At 37.0% G+C, this 24828-nt stretch overlaps 1 protein-coding gene across 2 annotated transcripts in view; it reads right to left on the bottom strand.

Moving 5' to 3' along the window:
* The window catches only part of MFSD2B (MFSD2 lysolipid transporter B, sphingolipid), a 38826-nt gene extending 17503 nt beyond the window's left edge, over positions 1 to 21323 (bottom strand). For both annotated transcript variants that reach the window (XM_087947394.1, XM_087947400.1), the window contains exons 1-3: positions 21062 to 21323; positions 12508 to 12633; positions 3111 to 3235 (exon numbers count right to left, since the gene is read on the bottom strand). In XM_087947394.1, coding sequence (XP_087803520.1) covers positions 3111 to 3235; positions 12508 to 12633; positions 21062 to 21199 — 389 coding nt within the window. In that variant the 5' untranslated portion in view covers positions 21200 to 21323. The remainder of the gene's footprint in view (positions 1 to 3110; positions 3236 to 12507; positions 12634 to 21061) is intronic.
* Between the last annotated feature and the right edge of the window lie 3505 nt (positions 21324 to 24828).

The following is a 24828-nucleotide window of genomic DNA, read 5'->3' as shown; positions in this document are numbered from 1 at the left end:
TGAGTTATGCCCCATTTTACGACTTTTCTTGCCACGGATGTTAAATGAATCACTGCAGTCGATCAGTTAGAAACCTGCCTGTTAGGTGAATCTGGCTTCTGCGTTGACTTTGATTGCCAGAAGGTCGCAAAAAGTGTTCACCCATGACCTTGGGGCACAGCAAAGGTCATAAGTATGAACCCGTTGCCAAGCCTCTGAATTTTGATCATGATCATGGGGATGCTACAAAGGTCGTAACTATGAAAAACAGTCATGTCATATTTTTCAGTGCTGAGGTAACGTTGGACGGTCACTAAATGAACTGTTATAAATCGAAGATTATTTGTACGGATTAAAGAGAGCATTTAGAGTCAGTCTAGGGCTTTACATTCTTCCATTATTATGTTCAGCAGCCCATTCCATTATTTTCTAAATCAGCTCCATTGTACCTAAAATTCTGAAAATCAACTAAAGACATATAAGGAGAGACATCCAAGGGAGATGGGAGATTAAGAAGTAAAAAAAAATAATTAATTTTATCAGGCAGACAGAGCATTATTCTATATTTATTTATTTAGTAATAGAATAATATAGAATAATGCTCAGTCCACCTGATAAAATAGGTAATATCTTAAGGAATCTTGTACTAGAATAAATATGCTAATCTTATGGTATAATAAAATTAAGTTGTTGGGTTTTTTTTGTGGAAATAGGGCATGGTGCTTGGCTCCTATGTTTACTAAAAAAAATACAGATGCCCTCAAGTAAAACTCAATTCTTACTGACTTAGGGAAGTGTCTTGCAATTACCTTCTTTTGATTCTTGTTTTTAACTATTCAGTTTAGCAGGCAGATTTTATATCTAGCAGGCTGTCTTCCATCTAGGTATTAACCTGGATCAAATCTTTACGATCAACCAAGGTCAGCTATGTAATGCTGCCTGCTAAGGCTATTACAAAATGATTTCTTTTTAAATTTTAATTGTCTAGAGGACAACAATCTGTTTGAAAGAAAAACATTTGTAAAGTCATCATTTAATACAGTTTCTCCTGAGGAAAAAAGGAAATGTACAAGAGGCTAATCTACTCTACAGTGCAGAAAGTTGATAAGACAACAGTCAACCATGATAATGCTAATGTCTAGCTGTGTGGCACACTTTTCCTCTTTCCAGTGTAGATTATCATTTGTAGAATACAGAGTCTTATAGAAACAGCAACAGAACAACAAATATTGTGAGTTGGTTTCTTTTTGAAAGAACAATGTTCATCATTAGTTCATTCGTTATGAGATCCTTTATCTTAGCCTAAACTACAAACATATAGAGGTTATTTGAAGAGGAAAGGAGTACACTTTCATCCATACTAGGAGATTGGAATATGAATACAAATACATAAACTAATCAATGAAAAAATTATAATGAATAATAGAAAATGAAAGGGCGTATCTGAAAATAAATAAAAGAGGAAAATTCCCTGTATGTCCAATCACACTTGGCCAATAAATAATATTCTATTCTGTTCTGCTCTGTTCTACTCCATTCTTATTCCATTCTTTTTCCATTGCATTCTGTTCAGAAATATGGCATGCGACAGAAGAAGCAGTAGTAAAGTTTCTAAGCAAGCTATGCTACACGACAATGTGACCAACTGATTGGAAGAAGTCAATCTACATTCCAATATGAGAGAGAGAGAAAGAGAGAACAAACTATCATGCATTGTCTTTAATTTCACATGATAGTAAAATAGTGCTTAGTTTGACACAGACTTTATTACAAAGAGATGTCAGATACTCAGTCTGGCTTTAGGAAAGGCTGAGGAACACAAAACATTATTTCTGATGCATCTAGATGGCTAAGAAAGCCAAAAAAGCTAGTATGTGCTTCATTGATTATAGAAAGGCCTTGGATTGAATCAGTAATGCTAAATGATAGAATATGCTTGGAAAAATGGGAATCCCAGAACATCTTGTTAATTGTGTGAGCTACAACAAGCAGTCTTAGAAATTACAGTGAAGGTACTGAAAGGTTGGACAGTTTCTGCCTTTTAGGATCAACCATTCAGAGTAAAGAAAGGAGCAGTCCCGAAATACACCAAACATTTGGTGCAGCCATCATTAAAGGCCTTCAAAAAGATATTTAGACCCTCTGATATGACTACATCCACAAAGAGCAGAGGAGGACAAGCAGTGGTGTTCCCAGTGACACCGAAGAAATGAAAGCTAGAATTTGAAGAAGCACGGAAGGAAAATATTGTTGTTTTTGAACTTTCCTATTGGAGAAAACTTCAGAGAATATGCTGGACAATCTAGAAAATAAACAAATAGGTTTATCCAAATCCAAAGTTCTCACCAAATTCAAATTACCCTACTTTGGATGATCTAGCTCTGTAGAGAAGACTGTAATGTTGGGAAAAATAGTAGGAAAGAGAAGATGAAGATAAGCGGCAATGTGGATGGCCTTGATTATAGTGGTGATGGATGCACCATTGGAAGACCAAGTAAGGAATTGATTTTCAGGGAGAAAAATATGGGATTGCTAGGAGTTTAGATCAACCTGACAGCACATAATCAATCAATCAATGAATCAATCAAATAATCTAAGAAATATACAGTTTCTTGAGAAATAAGGTCTGGAAAGATTTGTCATCTATTTTCCCTTTTATAAATGATTAAAGAAATTTTTGGATTAGATTTCTAATTTATATTTTTGAATTGGAATTTAAGGGGGGGAAAACCTATTCCTTTATCTATCATAGCTTCAGACTTCCTAATCTGATGCCTCTATAACCATTTTGCATATAACTCAACATGTTTTTAATACTAACAAATGATTTAAAATTGAAACTTTAAAAATCAGCAAATTAATTTATACACATTTACCTGCAGACTAAAATCGGATTCATTTGATTTTAGCTTACATGTTGCTCAAAAAGTCATAGTGATTTCTAAATCATGATTTATTCTTAAGGGTTTTAGATGAAGCAGCCAATGTAGTTTTAGCATGGTGTATGAACCAGGCCAAATAAATTCAAAAACATGTACCTGGTTTGGAGACCGTGCAAGTGAATGAATGCATTAAAAAAACAACAACTACTAACCCTTCAACAAAAAAGAGGATATATCAGCTTTGCTTACCAAGGCATGAGTTGCCCAAATCTGGTTCTTTTGCTCTGATTAATGAAGAACCCTGCAAGAGGATCTGCGGCTGCTCCACATACTCTGCCAAGGACCTGCACCAAGGAGGCCTGGAATGGAGAAATCTGAAAAACAACAAGCATCAGTTATCTGAAGTCCAATCTACTTATCTAAAGAAGCTATCAGTACTAAATAACTTGGCCAAATCACAATATTTTGTCTTGTATAAAGCATGGACATTTTTTGACTCCTTTGTCCTATGAGAAACTTTGTTGATTTGAAATAATTTTATTCATCTGGAATTTGCTCCTATATATTTAAATAAATATTGCACCAGCCCACACTCTAATTGTAACTAAGGGTTATCAAAAATAGTTTATCATTTTAACGGTCTGTGAAATAGGACAGCGAACCTTGAACTGTGCTCCATAAACAACTTTCATTTGATTTTTGTGTGTGTGTGGTGTCATATAATCCGCACACCATAAATTTTGGAGGTAGTTTTTCCAAATATTGGAAGAACCTTACAGAAAAATTCAACAGAAACCACTTCAATATTGTTGGCATGAAAATTACATGATTGGGGTGGACTTCCGGTGGCAGGACAGGGGCGTGCAGAGGTGGAGAAGACTGCTGCGGTTTTCAGATACCTTCTCTAGCGTCTGGAGCGATCCCTAGGGGATACACGAACCCCGGAGAGGTTTGTGTCAGCATAGGAGACTCTCAAGTTACAGAGTGGGGGTAGGCAACCCCCTGGCAACGAAGAGAAGTGCTCCTGAGCCCAGCGCGGAAGAGCTAGCTGCCAGTCTATGGCGCCTCCAAAGTCCGGTCTGCCACCGATGTGACTAAGCAAGATAGTGACAGCCTGCAAGATCGGAGCAGTAAAAGGTGCTGAAAGATCATAGTACAATATTGAAGAGAGAAGAATGACAGTGGTGTGAGAGATTTCTCTTCCTGGTTATGAGCAGCACCTGGTGGAAGCCGGAGAGAAAAGTGGCCAGAAAAGCAGCTTGAAAAGTGAAAGTGTGACAAATGCGAGCGGAAAGGCGTGATTGTTAGAACGAAAGTGTGGATTATAGCTTTTGAAAAGGAAACCCTTGGGAGAGAGGAAGAACATCGGAAACCTGAGATTGGAGGACTTGAATTTGTGAGTGATTTGGTATTTGGGACTAACTTTTTGACAATATCTGAGAAGAAGGAGGCGACGGAGGAGGAAGAACTGTGGCGCTGAAAGTGTCTTATTAACTCTCTGAACTGAGTGCAATAGGATCATTGGCTTTATTTAGCACTGTTGGGAGGACAGATTGTTAAGCGATCAAGAAGAGATGACTATTGGATTTTGGAGGGGATAATAAGTGAAGGAGATTTATACATTGAACTTAAAATCAGGAAGGGGAAAGAAGGAAGAAGAGGAAGGAGGAAGAGACCAACGGAAGGCTGGGAAGGATTGACTTCTTATTGTGATTAGTCAGCGATTAGTCAGCATATTATACCATTCGCTTCCTGGAGTGCTGGGAAGAAACGCAAAACAGAAACCTATAGCTTGAAGATTATGAAATTTATTTATTTTTTTCACATCACTTTATTTGTTGGAATTTCTATTTGGTATTAATTTAATATTAATTTAATATTATCATCTTGGCACTATTTTTACAATTTGAACCTCCAGTTCCTTGCTTATTGACTCCCTGAAATTAAGGTAAACTTTTCTCTCTTCTCTTTTCCCATTTTCTCAGTCTTTCTCCTTCTCATCTTAATTCCTTAATAAGTTTGATAAATTTACCTACTTAAAGGGGGGGAAAAGGGTATATTGTCCTTATAGATTTTAGTGACAATTGATTTGATTGTCTTAAATAGTAACAACAAAGAGTGAAAAACAGTGCTGATTTAGATTACTTAGAATACTTAAGATTAATTCTTAAAGTAGTAGTTGGGTTGGATTTGATGTATTATTGGTGACTAATATTGATACTCGGTATATAAATTAATTATAAAGATTATTATATATTATTAGACAACCTTCTATAATATAGGTGTAGAGACTGTCTATCTATATATTTGATTGAAGTATTAGAATAGAATTTTTATTTTAGGAGTTAAACACTGAATGGTGATCTGGGACAATATATCCAACATAGTGCAACAACAAAAACAAATATTAAGAGAGATGACCTCCACGACAACTATGGCTTTGAAATCAGGAAGGAAGACCACCCCGACCCTAACGACTACGTTAACTTCTGCTTTACCAACAATTCAAAAAACCATTGAAGAATCTCTAATAGGGGAAAAACAGTCCAATGTTTCTAACGTTAGTATACAAGCTACCCTACTATCCTTGCAAGAAGCAATGTCTAAGATGCAAGAAATAATGATTAAGAATCACAACGAAACCAGAGCGGACATTAGCAAATTAAAAGATGAGATGGGAAAGCTTAAAGTGGAAATGAAAGCAGATTTACTTAAGGTGGAGGATAAGATAGAGTCCTTGCAACAGGCTATGGAGAAAAATGAAGTCAAGATAAGAGAAATAGAGAGTAGGACAGAACGGATGGAGACAAATTTTGAAAGGATAGAGGAGGAATTTAGAAATGCAACTAGAGAAACCAAAGACTCTCTGGTCCACCTCGAAATGGATAAAGCAGCAGCATATTTACGGTTTCAAAATGTGGCAGAAGCGAAAAATGAAGAATTAGAACAATTAATGGTAGAACTATTGGCTGAATGGTTAGGGAAAGAAAAAGATGATCTAATCAAAGAATTTGACGAGGTGTATAGGGTCAGCACAAGTTATGCTAGATGACATAACTGCCTGAGAGAAATTCATATTCGTTTCACTAGGAGGTGTGTGAGAGACCTAATTCTTAAAATGTCCAGAGAAGAAACAATAACATATAGAGGTAAAGAGATTATGATCCTAAAACAAATCCCAAGGAAAGTGAGGGTCATAAGACAGGATTATAAATTTTTGGCCAATTATTTAAATAAAAAAGAAATCCCTTTTAAATGGTTAATCCCGGAAGGGATGTTAATAACTTGGAAAGAGAGAAAAATCAAAATAGACTCCATAGAACAGGCCCAAGACTTTCATGATCAGCTAATAGGCACGGATGACCAATACACCAAGGAGGAAACTAAAAGGAAACCACAGGATGATTGTAATAGCCATAGAAACCAAAAAGAAGGACTTCCTCAAAATTTAGGGAACGATAAACCACAACCAGGGAGAGAAGAACCAATCTCACAACAACAGCAAGAAGAAAACCGAATTATCACTAGACAAAAAACTAAACAGACCTAGATAAATGGAGATAGGAAAGAAACTCCTCTCCATTAATATAAATGGTTTAAATTCAACATCTAAAAGGAAAAGGATATTAACTAAATTAATTAGACAAAACGCCGACATAATATGCCTACAAGAAACATACATCAGGAAAAAGGATGAAAGATATTTAATTTGCCCGAAACTTGGAAAACTCTTTACAGCACCAGCAGACAAACATAAAAAGAAAGGAATTGCAATGTTTGTGAAAGATGATGTAAAAGCAGAACTAATCTGGTCGGATCCGGAAGGAAGAACTCTGGCTATACAAATTTGGATTAATCATATTACATTTTTATTGGTAGCAATCTACGCGCCAAATGAAGAACAAGGGAAATTTTTTAAAGATCTTCATCAGAAAATAATAGGTTTTGAAAAAAGGAATATCTGCATGATAGGCGACTTCAACTCCATTGCTGATCATCAAAAAGACCATAGTAATGTGAATAAGAACAAGAAAGGGAAAAGAGAATTTTCTATGCCCTGTAAGGACATGATGAAAGAACTAAACTTAATAGACTTATGGAGAAAACTAAACCCAGAAGAGAAACAGTTTACATATTATTCAAATCCACATAAAATTTGGACCAGAATAGATATGGCCTGGATGGATGGGGAATTGGCCAATGAAATAAAAGAAATTAAAATCCTTCCAAATGAATGGGCCGACCACAACCCTATACAATTAATTTGGAGAGATAGGAGAAAAACAAAGAAAAGATGGACACTAAATACTCAGTTAATAAATGATGAAGAGTACATTAATAAGCTGAAAGAGGAATTAAATTATTTTCTAAAAGAAAATAATAATGAAGCAACCACGAAACAAAATATTTGGGATACAATGAAGGCAATTATAAGAGGAACAACAATCTCTTATAACGCCATGACAAATAAGAGAATACATGCCCAACAAAATAAATTCCAACAACAAATTAAAGAATTAGAAATACAACTACAAAAATCCCCTAAAAACCAGAGAATACAAAATCAGTTAATAACAATTAAACATAAATTGAACTTACTTGAACAAGATAAAATAGAAGTTAACTTGAAAAGGTCCAAACAAAATTATTTTGAGCATGCAAATAAACCAGGAAGATGGTTATCCCATAAACTTAAAAAACTGAAAGAAAAGAGATTGATACACCAACTAATGGATGAGAAAGGCGTCTTACAACATGAGATAGAGAAGAAAAAAAGATATCATTTACAACTATTTTCAAAGATTATATAAAAAGGAGGAAGTTAATGAAGATAAAATAAGAACTTATTTAGAGGAAACAAATGACAAGGTAATTGGAGAGGAATGGATAGAATTATTGAATAAAGATATTACATGGTCTGAATTGAAGTCAGCAACGGAGAATCAAAGGAATAACAAATCTCCAGGACCAGATGGGATCCCAGCAGAACTATATAAAGCAATAATGGAACTAGTAGGACCACTGATGCTGGAAGTGTTTAATGAGGTACTTCTGGCAGCCAAGATGCTGGACTCGTGGAGGGGGGCGCTGATTTCGCTAATCCCGAAGGAGGATGCAGATCATAGATACATTAACAACTATAGACCGATTTCACTTTTAAATGCCGATTATAAATTATTTACTTCTATCATAGCTAATAGAGTAAAACAAGCTTTAAATCCACATATCCACGAAGATCAAAATGGATTTCTTCCATCCCGACAAATAAAGAACAATCTAAGAACCGTTATCAATGTCCTAGAATACTATGAAGCCCACCTGGAGAAACAATCCGCACTCATGTTTTTAGATGCTGAGAAAGCATTTGACAACTTAAATTGGCACTTTTTAATTTAAAAAATTTACAATATGAGTCTTGGCACCAAATTTGAAAACATTATAACAACAATTTACAATACACAACAGGCTAACATACTAATTAATGGCGAACAAACAGGTCCAATAAATATAGAAAAAGGTGTCAGACAGGGCTGCCCTCTCTCACCTCTTCTTTTCATTTTTGCCCTAGAATCACTTTTAACATGGGTTAGACAAAATTCTGAAATTAGAGGAGTGAGAGTCAAATCAGAAGAATATAAACTACAAGCGTTTGCTGACGATATGGTTTTCTTTTTGGAGGAACCTATGGAAAAAGGATATAATCTAATAAAAGAATTAGAACGATTTGGCGCAGTGGCAGGATTAAAAATTAATAGAAAAAAGATGAAATTAATGACCAAAAACTTAACAGAAAACCAGAAGGAAGAATTAGAAGCAATGATGGGGATACAGGTAACAAAAAGGGTCAAATATTTAGGAATATGGTTAACACCACAAGGTAAATCACTCAAAGAGAACAATTATGATAAACTACTTCAACAAACAAAGAAAGATTTAGAATCCTGGAATAAGCTGTAGCTCTCCCTATTGGGCAGGATTGCCTCGATTAAAATGAACATATTACCAAAATTTCTTTATTTATTCCAGACAATTCCAATTAAGTTGCCAAAAATTTTTTTTCGAAGAATTAAATAAGATTACACTTAAATTTATTTGGCAGGGGAAAAAAGCCAGGATCAATGTAAAGGCCTTACAAGATGCGAAAAGTAGAGGGGGTCTAGCTCTTCCAAATTGGGAATTATATTATTCGGCAGCTATCCTATTATGGTTAAAAGACTGGGTGAACTTACTTAATAAAAGAATCTTAGCATTAGAAGGGCATGATCTCCAGAGAGGGTGGCATGCCTTCTTATGGGAAGTGGGGAAACCCAAGCAGTCTTACTTTCACATTAGGGACTCATTATTAATTAATTGGAAAAAATATGCAAAAAACACTATCTAAAAATTCCGATCTGGCTATCAACAATGGCGGCAATGGTGCATCCTAATAATTTGGACATAACAAAAATGATTAAATATAAAGATTTATTAGACCCGCAAGGAAAATTAAAAACTCGACAAGAATTACAGGAACAGGGATTTAAAATTGATCAGTGGTTATACATTCAAATCCATAGCAGATACAAACAAGATACTAAAGACTTTGGAATTTATAACAAACTGCAGTATTTAGATAAAATTTTACTAGGATCAAACAAAAAGAACATATCTAAATTCTATAAATATTTACTGGAAGTAGAATTAGAACAAGAGATAGTCAAAGGGAACATGATAGCCTGGAGCAGGAATGTTGGAAGAAGTATTACATTATCAGAATGGGAAAAGATTTGGAACAGAAATATTAAGATTACAAAATCGGCAGCATATAAAGAAAATACATACAAAATTTTTATAGATGGCACTTGCCTCCTTCGAGGTTGGCGAAAATGAACCCAAACACGAGTCCAAAATGCTGGAAATGTAAAAGCATAGAAGGAACCTACTTTCATATGTGGTGGTCTTGCAAGGAAACCCAGAAATATTGGCAAAAAATCAGAAAATGGTTGGAGGAGATAACCAAAGAACAAATCAAATACAAACCAGAGTTCTTCCTACTAGGGATCTCTGATAAACATTTACCCAAAAAGATGAAATATGTAACAATTCATATCCTAACTGCGGCCAGATTAGCGTTCGCTCAGTGTTGGAAATCACCTTATACACCTACAGAACAAATGGTTATCCAGAAAATATGTGATTGTGCAGAAATGGACAAATTAACTATAGCACTTAAAAATAAAGAACCTTCAACATTTTACGATAATTGGAACTCTTGGTATAATTGGTTAGTTCAGAAATAAACTGCTTAAAAGACAATGGGTAATTTAAGCATAGATATCGATAAGATGTGTGTATTCAAATTAAGATAGGAGAATTGGATCTTGCAAACTGTCAAAAAGGATATTGTCTGTTTTTAAATGTAGCCTTTTCATTTCTTTTTCTCTTTCTTTGTTTCTTTCTTTCTTTTATATCTCTTCTTCTCTTCTCTTTCCGGTTCGTAAGATCGAGTGTTTTTTTTTCTTTTTCCTTTTTTGTGTATGTAATGTCGATATGTTTTTTAATTGTAAATTTAATAAAATTTCTTTATATATATATATAAAAAAAAGAAAATTACATGATTGGTCCATAAAGTCACTAACAGTGAAAGATGTGTGAAAGTGAAGGACAAACTCAATGTTAACCGCTCCAAACTTGATTGCAGAAAGTACGACTTCAGCAACAGAGTGGTCAATGCCTGGAATGCACTTCCTGACTCTGTTTATTTATTTATTTTATTTATTTGATTTGTCAATCGCTTACAAGATACAGGTATAAGAATAAACATAGTTTTGAATACGTGAGATGGATACTTATAAGAAAAATAAAAAGAAACAATAGGACAGGGACGGTAGGCACGATTGGTGCGCTTATGCACGCCCCCTACAGGCCTCTTAGGAAGGGGGTGAGGTCAATAGTGGACAGTCTAAGGTTTAAAGTATTTGGGGTTTGGGGAAGAAACTACAGAGTCAGGTAGAGTATTCCAAACATTGACCACTCTGTTGTTGAAGTCGTATTTTCTGCAATCAAGTTTGGTGCGGTTAACCTTGAGTTTGTATCTATTGTGTGCTCTTGTATTGTTATGATTGAAGCTGAAGTATTCATTTGCAGGGAGGACATTGCAATGTATGATTTTATATTCTATATTTAGATTGGACCGAAGGTGGCATAGTTCTAGGTTTTCTAGGTCTAGAGTTTCAAGTCTGGTGGCATAAGGTATTCTGCAACGAGTAGAGGAGTGGAGAACTCTTCTTGTGAAATATTTCTGGACTTTCTCAATTGTGTTAATATCAGATACATGATATGGGTTCCAGACTGATGAGCCGTATTCAAGTATAGGTCTAGCAAATGTTTTGTATGCTTTAGTTAGTAGTGTGATATTACCAGAGAAGAAGCTACATAGGATTAGATTAACAACTCTTAATGCCTTTTTGGCTATGTAGTTGCAGTGGGCTCTAGCACTTAGATCATTAGAGATGAGTATTCCAAGGTCCTTACAGAGTTTGGATCATCAACAAGGTCTTGACTATTCAGCTTGTATTTTATTTTCTGATTTTTTTTTTTGCCAATATGTAAGACAGAGCATTTATTTGTTGAGATTTGAAGTTGCCATTTGATTGACCATTCTGATACATAGTCAAGGTCTTGTTGTTACATCCTCAAACCCCCACTCCTTTAACCTCAAACGATCCACTCTTGGCCTCACCCCATTCCTAAGAGGTCTGTTAGGGGAGTGCATAAATACACCATCGTGCCTCCCGTCCCTGTCCTATTGTCCCCATTTATTTGTACCTATTTCCTGTGTTCTTACTCATGTTTATACTTATATCAATTATCTGGTAAGTGATTGACGAATAAAATAAAATAAATAAAAATAAATAAAATAAATGATTTAAAGGAGACTTTCCTTTATTAGATCAAGAGAGTGAACCTCCCTCTGCTCTCTGAATGATGGGGAAGGATAAATGGGGAGAACATGAAAACTGACTTGGTGACTTTGAACCAGTCACTCTCTCTCAGCTAAAGTTACATCACAGGGTTGTTGTTGTGCAGAAGATAGGAGGAAAAAGGAGTATTAGCTATGTTTTCCACCTTGAATTATTTATAAAATAAGAAAGGTGAGATATAGATAAATAAAATAATTTCTATGAATCAAAAATTCACCTTTATAATAATCAGCAAACAAAATCTGGAAATGGTTTTGGTTCAAATAATATAAACTAACCATTCGTATCTTAATTGCTTCTCTGTGTATGAAATCTAGAGAAAACCGAATAAACTGAATTAAATGTTAAGTTATCACACATGACATGGCCAACCATGGCCATAGCTTTGTAAGCCACTGTGAGCCAAGGAGGTGAGTTTATACCAGGGGTGTCCAACCTTGGCAACTTTAAGACTTGTGGACTTCAACTCCCAGAATTCCTCAGCCAGCAAAGCTGGCTGAGGAATTCTGGGAGTTGAAGTCCACAAGTCTTAAAGTTGTCAAGGTTGGACACCCCTGGTTTATACTGTAATTTTTCCTTAAATAAATAAATAAATAAATAAATAAATAAATAAATAAATAAATAAATAAATCTCAAGCTTAAACTTGGAATCTGAGGATGTTTAGGCTTCCGAAAATGCTTACCTGAGCAATATCCAAGAGGTAGATTTGCAAAAAGAAGGAGGTGGCGCTGCTCGCAACCTGATTTGGAGCCCCTCCAATGCCATAGCATAGTTTGCTGCACACAGAGAGTTTGTCTTCATGAGCAAGCTGAAAAGGTGAGCGAAGACCAAAGAATTTGTTGAACGTTCAGGATACGATTCAATATAAAGTTGATACCTCCTTCTAATTTATCAACTTTATTGAATACAAAAAATTAAAATATACAAATATACAGACTCAAAAAACAAAGATAGCTCCTTCTACGTAATGCACGAATCTGGCACAATATAAAGACTTTATGACTGCTGTCAAATCGTTCCTCACTTCTCTTCTTCCCTTTGGCTGTACGTTGCTTAACTTTTAGACTGAAAAAGAGACCTGAATATCTTAAAAACTGGCTCATGAACTCTGAAATGGATCTTATCAATTCTGTAATATATTTCAAGAATATTATTATTCTGTTGCTATGAGCATTCAACCGGCCCTCCCCACAATAAAATCGCTTGTACTTACTTAAATGAGTATTAAGCAGAGGTGGTATTATTCAGCAGGTTCTGACCAGTTCTGGAGAACCGGTAGCGGAAATTTTGAGTAGTTCGGAGAACCGGTAGTGGAAATTTTGAGTAGTTCAGAGAACCGGTAGCGGAAATTTTGAGTAGTTCGGAGAACCGGTAGCGGAAATTTTGAGTAGTTCGGAGAACCGGTAGCGGAAATTTTGAGTAGTTCGGAGAACCGGTAGCGGAAATTTTGAGTAGTTCAGAGAACTGGCAAATACCACCTCTGACTGGAGATTTTACAGTATCCTTCCCCTGCCACGTCCACCAAGCCACGCCCACAGAACCGGTAGTTAAAAAATTTGAATCCCACCACTGCTTTAAGTAATTTTAATTTTCACTGGAGTGCTATTTATGTAACTTCATATTTATGTGCTATTTATGTAACTTTACTTTTATAATGTTTTATTTCTCTGTACAGAGAAATAAGCAAAACAGTTATAAGTAAAGTTACTCTGAATATTATTTTAAATATGCTAGATTATCCTGATATTGCTCCTATAGCTTTATAATAGTCCAGACAAAACATACGTGTCATTAGAATAATATTGGAATTAGGGTCAAATCTGAACTGGACACAGATGTGGTCTGGTCCCAGTTACCAATCTAGATTGGATCCTGCAAGAAAAAAAAATTCATCCTCTTGTTTTTCATTTCATTTTTGGGAGGTTGTACCTAATATGCTTAACCAGCATCAGGAAAGCTACTCTAGACTGTCTGAAACATAACAGATAATCAGAGTTGGAAGGGACCTTGTAGGTTATCTAGTCCAACCCCCCACCCAAGTGGGAGACCCCACACCATTTCTGACAAATGGCAGTCCAATCTCTTCTTGAAAGTCTCAAGTGATGGCGCTCCCACAACTTCCAAGGGCAAGCTGTTCCATTGGTTCATTGTTCTCACTGTCAGAAAGTTTCTCCTTATTTCCAGGTTAAATCTCTCCTTGTTCAGTTTCCATCCATTATTGCTTGTCTGGCCTTCGGGTGCTTTAGAAAATAGCTTGACCCCTTCCTCTTTGTGGTAGCCCCTCAAATATTGGAAGACCGCTGTCATGTCTCCCCTGGTCCTTCTCTTTACTAGACTAGTCAAGCCCAGACAAAAACTTATAGCTGGCTAATTGTTTCAAATTCAGAAGCATCGAAAACAAATATCTGGTGGGGCCATGAAAAGGGACCTTCTTGGTGGTGGTCCCTTCTTTATGGAATATCATTCACCCCGAGGTGTGGTTGCTTTTCCGAAAGGATATAAAAATGTAGCTTTGTCAGTGGGCCTGGAGACTACAAAAGGAAGTAAAGCTGTTCATGAGAAGGGGAAGTACAACTTATTTAAAGAGTTTTATTATAGGGTGGATTTTTTAATTTTTTAAAATGTTGTAAGCTGCTCTGAGTCACCAATGTGTGCGTTGAACTGTTATATTAAATTTGCTAAATAAATAATTCTATTGAAAGAGAGGACAAACTTTTTGAATCTGTTAAAAGCAACATGGGAATCGGGTATAAAAGTCCCTTTACTTTTAATTTTATGGCTGACATAAAGAGCATTGGAGTCAACATTGGCCAAAATTAGAGAAAACTCATTTATGGTAAGTATTTTATAGAAGTTACTTAACACCAAGGAAACTTAACAAGATGAATTCTAATATAAGATCAATGTACTGGAGAAAATGTAAAGAAATGGGTATATATCTTTGGTTTCTTTTAAAGTGGTTCAGTCTTCTTTGATGGAAATTTTATTAAAATGGACCACGTCACAATCCAGGCCATTGTATAAAATCTTAAATTGGTCTATTTAAATAGTAATAATCTAAACAACACCTGGAAAGATTAACCTTCACCTGATAGTACCTGCTGCAGTCAGACAACCCTAACCCTAATGGAAAAGTTGGTTGAAAAAAAGGTAATATCATAAAAATACAGAACATTATTTTTACTTCACCTGATTTAAAAATAGTAAGATATTTTGTTGACACAGCAAAGAAATAATGATGCTCTATTCCCCAGCTCCAGGTTCCAAGATACTCTAATTAAAATTATGTGGATTTTGTTTCTGTATATATATACTCTGTTATATTGTTAATTGCTGATAAATTCAAGTAAAGAAAAAAAAGGAGACTTCAAACTTTAACAAAAAAAAAATCAGTCCCACTCAAGGTAATGGATTGCCAAGGTTAAAAAATGAAACATCTGTTTTGCACCAGGCGTCTGTTTTTATTCCTCGGTAAGAATATGAAAAATAGCAAATGCACTAATACAACTAATTCAATTAATACAAACAATGGAATTTATCATAGAAATTAAATCCCACTGGATAGAGTTATTTCTCAATCTCAAATAACATTCTGTCTTATAAATAATTATCTGCCCCCACCCACCCTGATGACAGAAAAACAATACAGGTGAAACTCGAAAAATTAGAATATTGTGCAAAAGGTCATTTATTTCAGTAATGCAACTTAAAAGGTGAAACTAATATATGAGATAGACTCATTACATGCAAAGCAAGAGAGTTCAAGACGTGATGTGTCATAATTGTGATGATTATGGCTTACAGCTCATGAAAACCCCAAATCCACAACTCAGAAAATTAGAATATTGTGCAAAAGTTCATTTATTTCAGTAATGCAACTTAGAAAGTGAAACTAATATATGAGATAGACTCATTACATGCAAAGCAAGAGAATTCAAGATGTGATGTGTCATAATTGAGATGTTTATGGCTTCCAGCTCATGAAAACCCCAAATCCACAATCTCAGAAAATTAGAATATTGTGAAAAGGTTCAATATTCTAGGCTCAAAGCATCCCACTCTAATCAGCTAATGAAGCCATAACACCTGCAAAGGGTTCCTGAGCCTTTAAATGGTCTCTCAGTCTGGCTCAGTAGGACTCACAATCATGGGAAAGACTGCTGACCTGACAGTTGTGCAGAAAACCATCATTGACACCCTCCATAAGGAGGGAAAGCCTCAAAAGGTAATTGCAAAAGAAGTTGGATGTTCCCAAAGTGCTGTATCAAAGCACATGAATAGAAAGTTATGTGGAAGGGGAAAGTGTGGAAGAAAAAGGTGCCCAAGCAGCAGGGATGACCGCAGCCTGGAGAGGATTGTCAGGAAAAGGCCATTCAGAAGTGTTGGGGACTTTCACAAGGAGTGGACTGAGGCTGGAGTCAGTGCATCAAGAGCCACCACACACAGACGGATCCTGGACATGGGCTTCAAATGTCATATTCCTCTTGTCAAGCCACTCCTGAACAACAAACAATGTCAGAAGCGTCTTACGTGGGCTAAAGAAAAACAGAACTGGTCTGTTGTTCAGTGTGGTTCAAAGTCCTCTTTTCTGATGAGAGCAACTTTTGCATCTCATTTGGAAACCAAGAATCCAGAGTCTGGAGGAAGAATGGAGAGGCACACACTGCAAGATGCTTGAAGTCCAGTGTGAAGTTTCCACAGTCTGTGTTGATTTGGGGAGCCATGTCATCTGCTGGTGTTGGTCCACTGTGCTTCATTAAGTCCAGGGTCAATGCAGCCATCTACCAGGAGATTTTGGAGCACTTCATGCTTCCTTCCACAGACAAGCTTTATGGGGATGCTGACTTCATTTTCCAGCAGGACTTGGCACCTGCCACACTGCCCTAAGCACCAAAACCTGGTTCAATGACCGTGGGATTACTGTGCTTGATTGGCCAGCAAACTCGCCTGACCTGAACCCCATGGAGAATCTATGGGGCATTGCCAAGAGAATGATGAGAGACATGAGACCAAACAATGCAGAAGAGCTGAAGGCCGCTTTTGAAGCATCCTGGTCTTCCATAACACCTCAGCAGTGCCACAGGCTGATAGCTTCCATGCCATGCCGCATTGAGGCAGTAATTGCTGCAAAAGGGGCCCAAACCAAGCACTGAGTACATCTGCATGCTTATACGTTTCAGAGGTCCGATATTGTTCTATGTACAATCCTTGTTTTATTGGTTGCATGTAATATTCTAATTTATTGAGATTGTGGATTTGGGGTTTTCATGAGCTGTAAGCCATAATCATCTCAATTATGACACATCACAGCTTGAACTCTCTTGCTTTGCATGTAATGAGTCTATCTCATATATTAGTTTTACCTTTTAAGTTGCATTCCTGAAATAAATGAACTTTTGCACGATATTCTAATTTTTCGAGTTTCACCTGTATTTCAAACTTGCTAGTTGACAGCCTTTCAACTATTGTGAATTATGTTATTTTTAATGTTGTTTTTTTTAAATGAGAGCTATTTAACTTACATGCGTATTGGAAAAGTTTCTTGGACACAACTGAGTAAAAATGAATCAAGTTTAGTTGCAGTACTGAAGGACTTCAAATATCCAAAAGACTTTGGTACTCACTAGTAGTCTTGTAGTAGTCTCATAACTTTCAAGTACATTTGTAACAGGCACTGGTACAATAGCAAAGTTAAAAGTAGTGTAATAATGCAGAAACTACAGGTATAATAGTTTGTCTTATAATACACTATTAAACATAACTCAATTTTGCTTTCTACTTCTAAAATCACTAGAAATTCACACTGTTTTTTTCAGTTTGTTCATGCTACTGAGGCTTCTTCTGAGAAAATGCTAAGGGCAAAGAGTCCTCTTTTCTCAAGAAATGTTTGCTTTGGCAAACATTTAACTTTCTGTTCAGCAGAAAGAAAAAGATTACTAATAGAATCTAAAAATGTAAATATGTTCAGTCAGCTTGCTTTGCATGTAATGAGTCTATCTCATATATTAGTTTCACTTTTTAAGTTGCATTACTGAAATAAATGAACTTTTGTACGACATTCTGATTTTTTGAGTTTCGCCTGTACTATAGCAGGCCTGAAATGCACTGAGTAAGTCAAGAAGACTCAGACATTCAATTCAGAGTTTTTTTTAAAGGTCAGAAAATAGTCATTTATTTTACTTTGAATGGTGAGATGTCATGAACTTTCCTATTGTAACTAATGAAAGAGATTGTTTCCTCTTTTTAAAACATATTAATTGATTCACATATCATGGTAAGGAATCCAAGTCTGTGAATAAACCACTATTGGACAGGTTCACACACTGTTTGCAAGCTGCAGGGTTTAGATATATTCCAGATGTTAAGCCAACACTAAACCAACCATTTCAAGCCTTAGCACAATGTATGAACCCATTAATTAGAGGGTTATACCTTGAATTCATTCAAAACACCATTTGCATTTGCTTGTTTGTGGCTTGAGAGGTTGTGTGAAACTCATTTATTGTGATATACAAATCATATTGGATGGGTCCAGGCAAATACAGATAGTACTCAACTTACAACAGTTTGTTTAGTGATCGTTTGAAGTTGCAATGGCACTGACTTATGACCATTTTTCACATTTACAACCATTGCAGAATCCCCATGGCCATGTGATCAAAATTCAGATGCTTAGTAACTGGCTCATATTTATGACGATTGCAGTGCCCAGAGTCACATGATCACATTCTGCAACCTTCTGACAAACAAAGTCAATGGAGAAGCCAGATTCACTCAGCAATTGTGTTATCAACTGAATAACTGGAGTAATTCATTTAACAACTCTGGAACAAATGGTCATAAAGTGGGCTAAGACACACGTAACAGTCTTACTTAGCCACAGAAATTTTGGGCTCAACTATGGCTGCATGCTGTGTGAATCCAACCAACTAATTTATTCAGCAAACCATGGTAGGGCACAATAGTTTGGTATAACTTATTTGAAGTACTACTGTACTAAGCTAAAACACTACTTAGGGCAGCTTTGTGACCCAGATATTATAGCTGTGGCTTCATACGTTGCATTAATCCAAACCACCATCATTTGATAACTTAAGTATGAGCCAGTCACTATCCTAGTTGCATTAAGCCGAGGTTTGTTTCACCACACTTTTCATATTAACTCTATATGTTTCATCATATTCATATTTCTTTTGAGTCCACAAGATGGTAAATCCAAATCAACTACTTTACATTTTTTGTGGAATGTGAGAATCCTGTTATAAGGCAGCCAGAGGTTTCGAAGAAATTGTAATTTGAAAAGGCATCCCTCATGCAAACCAAGAAGCAAATTTGTGTCAGAAAAAATCCCCATTACCGAGAATATTGAAAAGAGCACCATGGGCTAAGAGAAATGTGGTGAATAACAAAAGTTGTTTAAAAGTACAACTTCCTTGGTCTAAATGTGTGTGTTTGTATGTGTTGGTGTTTATGAATTTTATAGCTGAATGACAATAACAAATTCCACTTGATATATAAAACAAAGAACAATTCATCAATTATAAGTTGCTAATGCAGCTACTCCTGTTCTTCATTATTATCAGAGTGGTCCAGTCAGGGCTGGAAGGAACAACAGAATATGGAGCTGTCAGATAAAATTGTAGGCCAGCCTTATCATCAATGCCCGTAGACACTTTCTTTGAGCATTCGTCTTTAAGAAAGTATTTCATGAACTCACAGTGCAAAGACAACTTTCTAAAAAAAAATTGCAAATGAGTTTTAAATGTATAATCTTACAATCTAGTTTGCCTATTTTAAATGGGGAGTTAGTAATTCTACTAGAGCTTATTGAAAACAGTTTTAGAAGAAAATTTTAAATTGCAGTACAATACAGTACGATTTTCTTTGCAGCCCTCTTACTGAGATCTAAATAACACCATCTTCCTCGTAATTATTAACATAATTCACTGACATTCCCAGCGTTCAACCTGGCTTGTCCCTGGATCATAGACTCGGACCTGGTCCATGCTCATATAACTATAGTTTGTTGAATGCATCACTACGACTGTGTTTAGCCAAAAACAAACTTCTTTACCTGATTACCCCAATACCTTTACCTATACAAGGATCTGGTTTAACTTAAAACATGTTTCTATTGCTTAAATTCTTGAAAAGGACAATGATTTCCCCCTTTTATAATTCTGAAGTTTCAAGATATACTTGTTTTTGTATCATTTCGAGGATGAACCATCATTTCGAGGATGAAACCAATGTCCATTGCTATCATGGAGTAAAAAGCAGAGACTGAAAAATTCTATTCCCCCCCTCCTCCGCCCAAACCTCCCACATCCCTCATGGTCTGTATTATTCAATTGGAATAACCTCACCATCATAATGCACTCTTTTGGAAGGATGGTACCTAGAGTTACATATTGCACTAAGCCGTATTATGCTCATTTCACCTTGGTTTAATATTGTTGGGTGACTATAGGCACTGTTAAGCTTTATAGTTTTAACCCCCTTGGAAATGATGCCACCAAAATGAAGGGGGCCTAAATGCCCTGCTCTTGAAAAGACATCTCCACAACAGATATGCCAGCCAGACCTCTGGTCAAGGAAGAACTACTTCCATTGTCAGCAGTTTTATCCCTTTTAAAGTTGATCTAAAATCTACCCTCTGAAGCTACTTCAATCTAGTTCTGCACCGTGAAAGAACAAAGATGGAGCTTTTGCCTCCCTCAGGTAACAAAGTTTTGATAACAATACTTGAATTCCATCTTTCCACCAACCTCTTTTCTTTCATATATCTTATCTCCTATTACCAGATGCCCAGCTGAATAGCCTCTTCTAGTCCCCCAAAGGCTAAGCACGATTTAATCCATGAAAGGGAAATAACCAGAAACCAGGAGCTATGGGCCAGATCAGTCAAGTCTGAGGAGTATTGTGGAGAAAGTCAATGGCGAATCTCCTACAGTTGCCAAGAGATCCACATTAGGACGTCATTCGTGCTCCAAGGATTCCTGGACTACGGAATCTGCACCTCCTTCCTTCGTCGTCTTGAAGGGATTCGGAGAATTGGATCCTAGGCAGAGGCTAATCTTTGGAATCGACTCTCCTGCTCGAGCAGGGGGTTGGACTAGATGACCTCCAAGGTCCCTTCCAACTCTGTTCTAAAGCACCACCGCAACCTTGAAGCGCGGGAACGTGCCTTGGAGAAAGAAGCCGGACAGCTCAAGCCGGAGGAACGCGAGACTCACCCCTTCGACCGACCGTCCCAGCGACTGCTCCGGCTCTTGAAAGGGGCTGGATGGCTCAGCCGCTTGCGATGGCGGGCTCGGGGGCAGCTTGCCTTGTTGGCCCCGCGGCGGATCTTTGGCTCCCACACCTGCCATCATCCCAGCTTTGAGAGTAGCCTCTCCAGCTTTCTGTCACCGGCTTTTCGGCACTTGATAATCCGGGGCGGGACCAATCGCAGGAGGGAGCCTGGCGTGGAGAGCGCTGAAAAGCGCGCCGCTTCGCCCGTTAGAGGGTCGCCCGGAGAGCTTTCCCGACCCGTTCAGGAGGACGCGGAAAGTTCCTGTCCCGCGGAGGGGAGACTCGCGTCTTCTGGGAGGGATACCCAGCCTGCAACCCGCTCAGGAGCCGTTGGCTTCCACTTTGAGCCCAGAGCCCCGTGCGAAAGCAGGCATTTTATTGTATGTATGTATGTATGTATGTATGTATGTATGTATGTATGTATGTATGTATGTATGTATCTATTTATCTATTTATCTATCTATTTATCTATCTATTTATCTATCTATTTATTTATTTAATTTATGTATGCATGTATTTATTTATTTATCTATTCATCTTTTTATTTAATTAATTTATGTATGCATGTATGTATTTATCTATTTATCTATCTATTTATTTATTCAATTAATTAATGTATGTATGTATGTATCTATCTATCTATTTATCTATTTACCTATCTATCTATCTATTTAATTAATTTAATAAATAAATATTTATTATTTATTTGCATTGCACCCAACGAGTCCCAAATCCTTCTCCCTTTATAAAGTTCAGGCTGCCCGCCAGGCACTGTTTTATTTCACTACATCCAAATGTTGCTGCCCCGGGGCGTGCGGGGGAGGAGGGTTCGCGCAAAACCGGGAAACCCGTTGGCGGGTTTGCAAACCTGCCGTCGTACGGAGGGAGCAGTCTGAGGTGTGCAGGGACGCAGCTCAGGGCGCTTCATCTTGGAAGTCAACTTTGCAGGAAGACTCTGGTTGCAACGAGTGGAATGCAAGCCACGAGGGATGGGTTTACAGTAAAGTACAGTACACCGTTTACGGTAGCGGCTCCGTGATATGTGACCCTGGCGTTAATTGAATAAATTTTAAAAGTGTTTTTTTTCCTCCCTCCTTTATTTTAAAAATAAGGCGAGGAACATATCAAACACACATTTCCCCCCAACCTGTGAGGTGGGGGTTGGGCTGAGAGACAGTGAGTGACTGGCCCAAAGCCAGTGGGCTTTCGTGCCTAAAGTGGGATTTAGAAATCACAGTGTAAAGGTAAAGGTTCCCCTCACACTCATTACAAAGCCAAAGAGCCAGCAGTCTCCATGGTCATGTGGCTGGCATGACTAAACACTGTTACCTTCCCACCAAAGTGGTCCCTATTTTTCTACTTGCATTTTTACATGCTTTCGAACTGCTAAACTGGGACAAGTAATGGGAGCTCACTCCATTGAGCTAGGGATTCAAACCGACAAGCTCAACGTGTTAGCCATCGAGCCACCCTGTAAATGGTGCCTTAATCACTCCTACGAGATTTTCCTGTGCTTACTGGAAAGACTTGGCGACCGTCTCTATGTGTTATGATACTGTTTTACGTTCAGGGGTGGGATTCAAATTTTTTAACAACTGGTTCTGTGGGCATGGCTTAGTGGTCATATTATTGGCTGGGCATGGCCAACTCAATATCACTCACATCAAGGCATGCATCTCCTCGCCTGGCCTCTCATGGCTGTGGGGATGCTGCAACAGTAGTAAGTGTGGAAAATGGTCATAAGTTACTTTTTCCAGTGCCATTGTAACTTTGAATGGTCACTCCACACAAAGTACCAGCAAAGGAGGGAAAAAAACTCCAGAGAAGTTCCTGAGACAGGAAGTCTAGTCCTGCCAAGAATGTAATAAGGTTAACGGAGAGGCAGTTTCTGTAAGCAACACCAGAATGTTTCCTTCCTGCCTTCCTTACAGGATTAGGCCAGTAATTTCTTCTAACAACCGGTTCTCTGAACTGCTTAGCATGTTAACAACCGGTTATAGCGAATAGGTGCGAACCTGTAGAATCCCACCCCTGGTTACGTTACAAATGCAAACTATATATGAACATATTCCTCAGAAATTAAGACTATGGGGGTGTTTCTCCACCCTCTAATTTACTCTTTCAAAATTGGAAAGATGTTCTAGATTTTCTGAGAATATATTGCAATGGGGCAGACGTAGTTTTTCTTTTCTTTGAGGGGGAAGTCACTTGTTCAAATTTACATTCCATATTTCCATCGGTAATTTCCAACAATATTCCACATTTTAAGCACTTGCAAATGTGAAGTTGTATTATCGTGGAAATAATCCATTTTTTAAAAAAATTAATATTTATCTTCAAATGTCAACTTTTAACTACAAAGAATTCCACTATGGATACAAATAGCCTATTCTACATCCATGCTTCAGCTTCCTAATTCAATTTTGTACAGAAAATAAATGTAAAATGTAACTTTGAGAATATTATATTATAAAATAGGAACAACTCTCAGTTTAACCTGTAATTCCCAACTAAGCATGATTACTTCTTAGTACTATTAGGCTTTGGACTAAAGTTAGCAAAACTGAATTCCACATTTGTCAAAGGTAGCAATCCATTCGTGTTGGTGGAAATACCAAATCTGAAACAGGTTTTTATTCTTTGCCCCTTTTAATTGCCCGAGTCTCAACTTGGGATGAACACAGAAATTGTTGATTTTTCAGCTGCAAATTTAACAATGACACTTTCCCAAAATTGCAAGATCTGTATGCTGCTATGGCTTTGACTCTTAGCTCCTTCTCTCGGTCACTAGCTAGAAGTAATTTGCAGATGGATAAAAAAATCATATACCACACAAAGCCTTATTTTGCTTTACTTTGGTTTATTAATTGGCTCAATTTATACAAATAAAAGTAAAACTAAGCATTATACTTAGCTTGAATCTAGCAGAAAACCCCCATGGCTATCCAACAATACGCATTGCACCATTATGATGCATCAGCAGGCCATCATTACCTACCTACACTAAAATGAAAGATGTAAAAAAAAAAAAGGTAAAAAAGGCAACTTCACAGGATTTGGAAATCACCCAAGAAGTATGGTGGCACAGTGGTTAGAATGCAGTATTGAAGGCTAATTCTGTGGACTGCCAGCATTTTGATCCTGACTCAGCCTTCCATCCTTCCAAGGTTGGTAAAATGAGGACCCAGATTGTTGGGGGCAATATGCTGACTCTGTAAACAGTTTAGAGAGAGCTGTAAAGCACTGTGAAGCGGTATACAAGTCTAAGTGCTTTTGCTAAAGCATAGTTATCTAGAGAAAAAAAAAATACTGGATGTATACTTTGCTAGGCTAAGTTTTATTCAATGATTAGTTAATAAGTTAGCCATAACTGGCTGGGTTCACACATCATTCTTAAATTACAAGCCAAAGTTTATAAGCTAAAAGGCCTTGGTTCACATACCACAATAAGGGAGAAAAAATTAAATTGGATGCATATCCAGCCATGCAAAAGAAAGGAACTTTTGCTCAACAATGGAATTCACAAATAAGGCCATGTTAATACATCCTGGTGGCAAAATCCCATTTCTGATGTATTAAAAAAAACCCGGTTATTAGGGGATAATTTGTTTGTTGCTTTTGTTGCAGCACAGAGGGAGAAAGGAAGCCTTATTGCTGAGATGGATCATCAAAGAAAAAAATGTCCCAGCTGCAAAGCTCACATTCCTTA

The sequence above is a fragment of the Notechis scutatus genome, chromosome 1 (assembly GCF_049901735.1).
Source record: "Notechis scutatus isolate UNSWTSFEM ecotype Mainland chromosome 1, rNotScu1.2, whole genome shotgun sequence".
In the NCBI taxonomy this organism is placed as follows: Eukaryota; Metazoa; Chordata; class Lepidosauria; order Squamata; family Elapidae; genus Notechis; species Notechis scutatus.
The sequence above is the reverse complement of the archived record's forward strand: the minus strand, read 5'-3'. Positions and strand labels throughout refer to the sequence as shown.